We start from the raw sequence: 9,943 nt of genomic DNA, 5'->3' as shown, positions 1-9,943 counted from the left end.
AAAGTCCTCTTATAGAGGCGTGAAAATATCGATGTGTTTTGCGTTGAACTCCGCAAACTCACCGCATATGCGCGCACGCGCGCGCTCACCGGTCACCGACCTGCGAATACGGTTGCTTCCGCAAGTCGACGCCATCTTGAATCTTTCCTCACTCCGTACAGTTGACGTGTCGCGCATTTGACCGTCCTTCCTCGAACTAGCTAAACGACAAGTATCAAGAAGACAGCTTCCCGGAAGGAAAGTTGTTGCCAGTCTGTTCTTTGCAAGTTTCTGCAATATTTCAGTTGCCCAAAGAAGCCGAGGCTATCGCAGCAGAGGTTCGTGCGGGAGTGAGCTCATTTCTCCCCGATCAGTGCGATTCTTTTCCGTCTTCACATCTCCTGGCGTTCAGGTAAGATGTAGATTGTGTTTTTGGTCGCCGTTCTCTTTCGGCTCGCCTCTTTTTCCGCATGCAGTGGCTCGCTACACAACCGCTCTGAGGATAAACGTCGTGTTTCACTCATTCTGCCGTTTGGCGTAGCTTGAGGTATTTGTTGGTCACAGCGTTAGGTTGGGTGTCGGAGTAACCATTTTCCGCATCTCTGCTTCAATCTGATAACCGCCATTGATGAAGCACAGTGCTAGAGCCAAGTCATTAGCTATGTGAAAAAGAAAAACCATTGGTGGTGCATCCCTTCGTCTTCCCTAAGTACATCCCGGGAGGTGAAATAGACAGTGTGATTTTAGTGAGATACGGGGTCTGATAAAACTGTACCCGGTCGAAACTGGCCGCACCCTGTGTTGCTCTCTCGAACCCACTTCATTCGTCCTGTGTCGAGAAGAATCTTCCGCGTTGAACGAAATTTGCGATGTAAAACGGGCGACCTACCTCGCACAAACATATCACAAGACTTAGTACAAGGCTTCATGAGTAGAAGTTGAACCCTGTTCGTGAACACTGACCTTCTTTCTCTAAGTCCGGAGGTGTTTGTCGCTGGAATGCAGAGTCAGGGTGGAGAACCTGAAAAGTCCTGGGACACCCTGCTGGGGCGACCGCTCATCAGCATCGTCAGCTGGCGTCGCTTCCCAAAGCTTCTTCCAGAGCCTCCTCTTAGGCCGCGGTCACACGTGCATTTTTTTGGCTGCGCCGCCAAAGCGCAAGTTACAGTTACGCTTTGGCGGAAAGTTTGGATCTCGCTGCGCAAAAAAAAAGCGAGCGGAACCTCCTCTTTTGCGGATCCACATTGGCGGAACCTGCATAGTGATGGCTTTGGTGTGCTGCTTCTGGTGTTGTTTGGTTGCCGTTTGGGTTTTTTTAATACTTGTTCTTCGTTGCCAATTTACTGTATGTTCGGGAGATCTTGCCAGCGATACTGCATCGTTATGAGTGAGTAGTTGGTGAGGGAATATGTCTTCCAACTCCTTGGCCCCGATCGCGGACGAGAAGGGACGACATTTCTCTCTCCAAGCAATGCGTCCGCCAGAGTACGCAACGCTAGAACTGCAACAAGGGAGTAGCAGAGAACTCTGCCACTCCCTCACTGCAACTAGAGGCATCCACGCTGGGGTCGATGATGGATCATGGAGAAGGCAACGACACCCTGCAACTTTTTAATTTAAAATGGATGTAAAGTTTGTAAACTAAACTAAAATTCAAGTACACCCATACTGGACATTAGTGAATGCGCCCCAACTCCATGAGGGTGCTTGACAGAAGACATATAGCAGCCAGTCAGCGATCCACAAGCGAAGGTTGCCTCAAGTCGGACAAAAACATCTAAAATTCAAAGGACGTATGCATGCATTTTCTTTCTCTCCGCCAAAGCGAAGTGTTAGGAACACAGTTTGTGTGACCGCTGCATTGTGTGTTCCGCAAAAGCGGCTGCGGTAGTTACGCTTTTCGCCTCCGCAAAAGCGGTGCAAGCTTGTCATAGGTGACCGCGCGTAAGAGGAGGCCAGTCGTGGGGTGCGCCTGCGAGTTTTACTTGATTGCCAACTCAAAGTGCAGGAACTAAACATGCCAGGTCTTACTGTTCTGACTAGGCGTGGGAGCTTTCAATATTCAGCCCCGTCGCACCGACTTTGGAGGTGGGGTGGCCATGGGAGCGGGTCCGGGGCCCTCCAGTGGGAAAAATTTCCAAAAATTGAAGCCCGTTGCAAGCATTTCTGGTGCCAATTCAGTGTAACTACAATGAAAGACTTTTTGATTCTGCACCAAGCCAAGAAGACGCTACGATCGGGGACAAGAATTCTTCATTATCCTCCGCCGGGAAAAATTTCAAAAATTGAAGGCAATTGCAAGCATTTTCAGGCATTTGGTACCATTTCAGTGGAACTAGTGCAATGAAAGACTTTTTTGATTCTGCAATAAACCACGATCGGGGACAAGGATTCTTCATTATTTGCCACGTTCGGGCTGAGCTGCGATCTTCGCGCTTACAATGTAGTTGCAGTGTGCTAAAAACAAAACGAAAAAAGGCCGAAAAAGTGGGGCGGCCTCAGCCGCTGTGACGGCCTTGATATTTTTTGATGATGAGTGCTATATTCTCGATTTATATTATCCAGGCCTTCTGATGCATGTGCTGTACCCATTTTTCCGGCTAAAGCAGTATTGTATAGTCACCTACTGTGGTATTGTGCTCTTCTTGTGTATCTGTGGTCTTGCAGGTGAAGTCATTGTGATCTGCATTTTCAGGTCCAAGAGGCGATGGGACACAAGCTTGTTCTGGTGCGGCAGCTGCTGCAGCTGCTGATGCTTTTGCACTGTACGTCACCTTGCCTCGTGACTTGTTCATGTGTTTTGCAATTTCCTAGCACCATGATAATATTATGCAGATGTCGACTATTCATGCTAGTCCTTACTAAGAATTCTCAACGACCATTCACGGAGAGCTCTACACGAATTTCTTCCCTGTGAGAAAATTGCACTAAACAGTTCGCATGCAATGCTGGTGAATTCTTAACTCTCCAAAGACTAGAGCTATCCTCCCTTCGAGTGTCACAGCCCCCCACCCACACACACGGAACAGCCAACAAAGATGCAAAAGCCATTAAATTTTGGTATACCATTATGTACGTGCATCTACAGTCCGTTTCAAAAAGATTTACAATCCTGGCGATCGCCCGCGGAGTTTGGCGTCTTACCGTATGAGCACTCGAGCGCTGCCTGGAAAAACTCACTGTGAACTCGAAGAAATATTCCGCGCGAAAGCAGGAAAAATGACAACTCACTCACGTTGATACAGTCATGCACGTCTGTTTTACAACAAACGAGTTCTTCCTCGTATCGATAATGGAGTCAGAGAGGACATGTCGAAACGAAAGTGTTGTAAATGTTGACGAGCGGCATGGGTCCCAATTCGTTTTGTGACCAAAATAGTTCCTTTGAGCTGCGATGCAATTTACTCACCGTGTGACGAAAACGACATCGACACGGACTCATTCCCAAGGCCATGACTTGGCAAAGCTATCCGTGTGACTTCGACGACATTTTGAGAAAAGCAGACGCTTGTGAACGCTGATAGAAGACGGCGTTGACTGCTAAATTCAAACAAATTGGCGATCTTGAAATACTAAAATAAATCTCAAAAAGCTACAGCGCGATGACTTCCAATAATTATAATTCACTCACACCATTGTAGTGTTGTGGGTGTGTTCACATGGCGTGAGCCAGTCAAGTGGCAGTCAGTTCGGCAGGAAGCGCGAGCTCCAACAACAAGTCGTTTGGTGCGGCCATCTTCTTTGTCTTGTCCCAGCTTGATCACCAAAACAATGAAAAAAAAGTTTGACTTGAGGATAGGTTGGGATTTGAACTCACAACTTCATGGTCAGCAAACAGCATTCATAACCACAAGGCCAAAAAGGAAAGGATAAATCGTGGGTTTTGATAAAAAATCGATACTGGCTTCCTGGGCAAATTGTAAACCATGGGAAAAGGCCGGAAACCTGGCCGAAATTCTAACTCCTTAACGGTTGGTCCAATTGTTCCGAAACCTTCACAGAAGAATTTGCCGTGTCCTAACAAGCAATTTTGTGTACTTTGTTGTCCAATTTTCCTTATCTTCATACTTTTTAAGACCCAAACTTGATTGTAAATCTTTTTGAAACAGACTATAGTGGACATGTATGCAAGGGGTACCCTTCGTCAAAGATGTTCATATACCGTAAAAGAGAGAGACTTATTTTGTAGGTGCAAGTTGTGTTTTTCTGAACCTCCTAGTATGTCTTGATTCAGGCGTCCACATACAGTGGAACTAGGATAAAAGTACGTAGGATCTTAGGTACTTCTTATCCAAAGTTGGCTCCTGCTACCCCACCAATACGATGAGGTGCGGTATGTCAAAAATGCTAGAAATTATTTAAGGCCGATTGGAAATTTCAAAATTCAAAAAAATGAATGCATGAGTTTGCACTCCAGGGCTCTGATAACGTATCTGGTCCATAAGTGGTTTGGGGTACAAGTTTATGACTCTCTCCCCAGGTCAACTCAGTCGTACACTGCCGCTTTTCGAGTTGCCAAGGGCAGCTACGTGATTTGAAAACTCCATATGGCGGAACACAGATCAACATGCAGTGTACGTAAGACTTTCCGTAGATCGGCTACGTTTTTTTACTAACGTAATTACGTTATGAAGTAGTGGTTGCGACTTCGGCGATGATTTGTAAGAAAGGTTTGCTCCCCACACCGGAGCTCGCGCTATTCCGCCGACTTTACTTGACACTTGACTGACTCACGACTGCCATCCAGAGCACACGAGAAGTCCATCGAACCTTCGACTCAGCAAATCTGCAAGAAAGCACCACTCCCTGCTCAATACACAGTGTTTCGGGGAATTCACCCCTCATCAGTTGAGCTTGAGTAGGCTGAGGAAGATTGTGCCTGAAGAGCACCACTTATATAGTGCTCTCCAGGCACAAACATCACCAGGGATACAAACTTACAGAGACGCTCCGCTTCCAGCGCGATAAACACCTCGTGAACACCAGATAGTAGCGTGAGTCAGTGTCGCTCCTGGACGGTGAGACAGACGTCGAGGACCCTCGGTCATTCGCAACGCTGTCACCTCCAAACCAACTAGTCGCAAGCCCGCGCTGGGCACAACAGTACGAAGTAGTGGTTGCGACTTCGGCGATGATTTGTAAGAAAGGTTTGCTCCCCACACCGGAGCTCGCGCTATTCCGCCGACTTTACTTGACACTTGACTGACTCACGCCTGCCATCCAGAGCACACGAGAAGTCCATCGAACCTTCGACTCAGCAAATCTGCAAGAAAGCACCACTCCGAGGGTCCTCGACGTCTGTCTCACCGTCCAGGAGCGACACTGACTCACGCTACTATCTGGTGTTCACGAGGTGTTTATCGCGCTGGAAGCGGAGCGTCTCTGTAAGTTTGTATCCCTGGTGATGTTTGTGCCTGGAGAGCACTATATAAGTGGTGCTCTTCAGGCACAATCTTCCTCAGCCTACTCAAGCTCAACTGATGAGGGGTGAATTCCCCGAAACACTGTGTATTGAGCAGGGAGTGGTGCTTTCTTGCAGATTTGCTGAGTCGAAGGTTCGATGGACTTCTCGTGTGCTCTGGATGGCAGTCGTGAATCAGTCAAGTGTCAAGTAAAGTCGGCGGAATAGCGCGAGCTCCGGTGTGGGGAGCAAACCTTTCTTACAAATCATCGCCGAAGTCGCAACCACTACTTCGTACTGTTGTGCCCAGCGCGGGCTTGCGACTAGTTGGTTTGGAGGTGACAGCGTTGCGAATGACCGAGGGTCCTCGACGTCTGTCTCACCGTCCAGGAGCGACACTGACTCACGCTACTATCTGGTGTTCACGAGGTGTTTATCGCGCTGGAAGCGGAGCGTCTCTGTAAGTTTGTATCCCTGGTGATGTTTGTGCCTGGAGAGCACTATATAAGTGGTGCTCTTCAGGCACAATCTTCCTCAGCCTACTCAAGCTCAACTGATGAGGGGTGAATTCCCCGAAACACTGTGTATTGAGCAGGGAGTGGTGCTTTCTTGCAGATTTGCTGAGTCGAAGGTTCGATGGACTTCTCGTGTGCTCTGGATGGCAGTCGTGAATCAGTCAAGTGTCAAGTAAAGTCGGCGGAATAGCGCGAGCTCCGGTGTGGGGAGCAAACCTTTCTTACAAATCATCGCCGAAGTCGCAACCACTACTTCGTACTGTTGTGCCCAGCGCGGGCTTGCGACTAGTTGGTTTGGAGGTGACAGCGTTGCGAATGACCGAGGGTCCTCGACGTCTGTCTCACCGTCCAGGAGCGACACTGACTCACGCTACTATCTGGTGTTCACGAGGTGTTTATCGCGCTGGAAGCGGAGCGTCTCTGTAAGTTTGTATCCCTGGTGATGTTTGTGCCTGGAGAGCACTATATAAGTGGTGCTCTTCAGGCACAATCTTCCTCAGCCTACTCAAGCTCAACTGATGAGGGGTGAATTCCCCGAAACACTGTGTATTGAGCAGGGAGTGGTGCTTTCTTGCAGATTTGCTGAGTCGAAGGTTCGATGGACTTCTCGTGTGCTCTGGATGGCAGTCGTGAGTCAGTCAAGTGTCAAGTAAAGTCGGCGGAATAGCGCGAGCTCCGGTGTGGGGAGCAAACCTTTCTTGTAATTACGTTATGTGGAACCTTTCTAATGACGAAAATTTGCGTATTTCTAGCAATTTAGATCAGCTTTTCTAAGCACTCGCAGATTCCAGCCAGATCAGTATGATTAAAATCTCGTACAGGATTTCCAGCCATGGCCTTTTGGACACACAACGACAGGAGAGTACGATAGGTACTAGTTGCATACATGAATAATAGCGGAATGGCCGGAAATGGCATTGTTTGTATGAATACTACACGAAAACTATTGTGTCAAAAATTCATTTTTCCGCAGTTGTGTCAGATTTGAAATGTAGTTTTTGCTGGTCTACTCACATCCAGCAAAGGTACGGTGATTGCGAAGACTAGAAATAGTCACCAGAAGAGTAAATTCACCTGGCTTGGTGATTCCGACTGGGTCATCGCTGTCGTCCCTCTCCCTGCTGCTTTGGGAGCGAATACCGCATTGCCTTGAGCGATAGATATTCTCATTTTCGATTCAGATCCTGAGAAGATACCGCTGTCACAGCTCCCTGCAGAGGTCCACTAACACCAGAGGATACCGACATTAGTTAGAGCAAGCTATTTCTCTGTTCTAGGCTGCGTAGTAACGAAAACTTACGAAACTGCTGGATTACATCGCAGCGCGGGTATTGCAAAGCGCACTTTTCGCTGCAAACGCACTCCATACTTTCAAGTGGCACCATACCCATGAGTGTGTTCATTCACTGCAGTGCATTCCCTGCAGCGAAAAGTTTCCCACTTTCCCATCAAAATTGTACGAATCTCGATGCCACTGGCGCTAGTCGCGATGGTTTTTTTCTTTCTGGTCTCCTTTGATCTTGCCATCACAACCTCCCAAACGAATGTGAGTTAGATATCGAGATCGGACTGGGTTTTACCTGTCAAAAGGTGAGTGGGAGCTAAGCGACAATTGCGATGAAACGGACCAAGTAACATTATTAGGAACACGTAGCACACTTCCTACATTGCAACGAGAGAGCTTGGAAGCTCAGGGCCCTACGCTATGCTTTTTTGCCTTGATGACCTAGACAAAAAAAGCATAGGGATGTTTTTGGGATTCGAACCCGCACTATCGCCCTGCATGCATCCCCCGATACACTTCGCATACATACTAATTCTTCCAAGTTGCTTCACGTTATGATCTTGCATTTGAAAGCCCTATTTGAATATGCATTGTGGCCAGCCGTCTTTGATGGCACGGTACGGTACGGGACAGGTACGGGACAGATACGGGACAGGTACGGGACAGGTACGGTCGAGGGTAATACGACACCGTCTACCGCCTTGATGTCCTAGGCAAAAAAAGCATAGGGATGCGATAAATATTTCAATTCTCCTATTTTTTTAGGCATAACCTGGGATTCGAACCCGCACTATCGCCCTACATGCATTCCCCCATACCCTTCGCATTTATACTCATTCTTCCAAGTTGTTTCACGTTGTGATCTTTCGTTTGAAAGCCTTATTTGAATATTGCGGCCAGCTGTATGTGGCAAGCTGTGTTTGATGGTACGTTACGGTACGGGACAGATACGGGATAGCGCCAGGCGTGACACAAACACACAAACAAACAAACAAACACCAAACGAGAGAGCTGGGAAGCTCAGGGCCCTGCGCTATGTTTTGTTGCCTAGCTCCTCGTGCATGTTGTTAGAACTGATGGAAATGCTTTTTCCTTTGATAAGCTACATCATTGTATTGCAAAAACGTTTCAATGAGATACTGAAGTAACGTCTTCTGCATAGCTATGGGACCGGCGCTGGCTCTGCCGATCACTGGCGTTCTGGAGTCGACGGGATGTCTGTCCTGACGTTTCCTGGGACCGGCGCTGACTCTGCCGATCACGGGAGTTTATCTTCTTATTATTATTATACTGACGGCAACTAACATCCATTCTGATTGCATTTACTCGTCTCCCTACTTCGTATTTCTATCCAGAAAATCTCCCCATACAGCAGGGAGTCGTTTACATAATATGACTCCCTGCTATACATCTACATGACTGTATAAACGTTATAATTATTATGCTATCCGCCTACATGCGATTCCCGGGCTGGTCGACAGGCGGCCCAGCCAGCCTGCTAGTGGGATCTCGGCCTCGCACACAAATCCACACAAAATGTTACTGCACTGAATGCATTCCCCCGATACACTTCGCATATATACTCATTCTCTTGTTGGTACCGTACTCTTGATGGTACGGGACAGGTACGGGATAGCGCCAGGCATGTCGATGGCACAAACAAACAAAAATATTGTGGCCAGCTGTCTTTGCTGGTACGGTACAGTACGGGACAGATACGGGATAGCGCCAGGCGTGACACAAACAAACAAACACACAAACACACAAATACCAAATTAAAGCTGTGTGTACCCTGGCTAGCGCCAGACGTTACTGAAGTTAACGTCTTCTGCATAGCTACGGGAATTAAAACCTCTCTTTTAGAGAGGTTAAGATGCACGTTATTTCCGACGTGACGCGCAATGTCACGTCAAATTTGAAATCGATCGGTATTTTTGCTCTCACATGCATCCATTGCTCAATCATGCATCATTTGCCTATATGACAAACTTTGGCCTGCGATTTACTTTGGCCGGTTGGTACCAAGCGGCGAAATCAGCGAAATTAAATCGCCAGCGAAAATTAGTTGATTTTAATGCAGTAATCGGATTTTCTGGCCTTTTTGTAGTAATAATTATACATGTACATTGACCTGTTGAGCCAATGACCACGCCAAATGCATGGTTGTCTGTGGAGCACATTACATAACTTTACAGTCTCCTACAATACGTAACCTGTCCGACGGCAAAAGAGGCTGCAGATTTAGTTTTTCTGCGCGTTGACGAAAGTTCAGTTCGCGTTATTTGGCTCGCACGTCAAAAAATCAACGCCAGTGACCTGCTGCTCACGCGGAAATTTGGACATTACATAACTTTACATTCTCCTAAAATACGTATCCTGTCCGACGGCAAAAGAGGCTGCAGATTTAGTTTTTCTGCGCGTCGACGGGATGTCTGTCCTGACGTTTACTGGGACCGGCGCTGACTCTGCCGATCACGGGCGTTCTGGACTCGACGGGATGTCTGTCCTGACGTTTCCTGGGACCGGCTTAGACTCTGCCGATCACGGGCGTTCTGGACTCAACGGGATGTCTGTCCTGACGTTGCCTGGGACCGGCGGGCTCTGCGGATCACGGGCGTTCTGGAGTCGACGGGATCTCTCTTCCGACGTTTCCTGTGACCGGCGCTGAATCGCTCGTTCATGCTTATTGTCGAGACGACGGGATCTCTCTTCCAAAGTATTTTTATGCTGACGCATCCTATCACCTAATCGGCGTCTATTCTA

The 9,943-nt window shown here is 47.8% G+C and overlaps 1 protein-coding gene across 2 annotated transcripts in view; it reads left to right on the top strand.

Moving 5' to 3' along the window:
- Positions 1-221: 221 nt before the first annotated feature.
- LOC135811298 (uncharacterized) overlaps positions 222-9,943 on the top strand; it is a 208,780-nt gene continuing 199,058 nt past the window's right edge. For both annotated transcript variants that reach the window (XM_065324515.1, XM_065324514.1), the window contains exons 1-2: positions 222-391; positions 2,647-2,744. In XM_065324515.1, the coding sequence (XP_065180587.1) occupies positions 2,687-2,744 (58 nt within the window). In that variant the 5' untranslated portion in view covers positions 222-391; positions 2,647-2,686. The remainder of the gene's footprint in view (positions 392-2,646; positions 2,745-9,943) is intronic.

The sequence above is a fragment of the Sycon ciliatum genome, chromosome 3, assembly GCF_964019385.1.
Source record: "Sycon ciliatum chromosome 3, ocSycCili1.1, whole genome shotgun sequence".
NCBI classification, from domain to species: Eukaryota; Metazoa; Porifera; class Calcarea; order Leucosolenida; family Sycettidae; genus Sycon; species Sycon ciliatum.
This window is presented reverse-complemented; position numbering and strand designations above follow the sequence as displayed.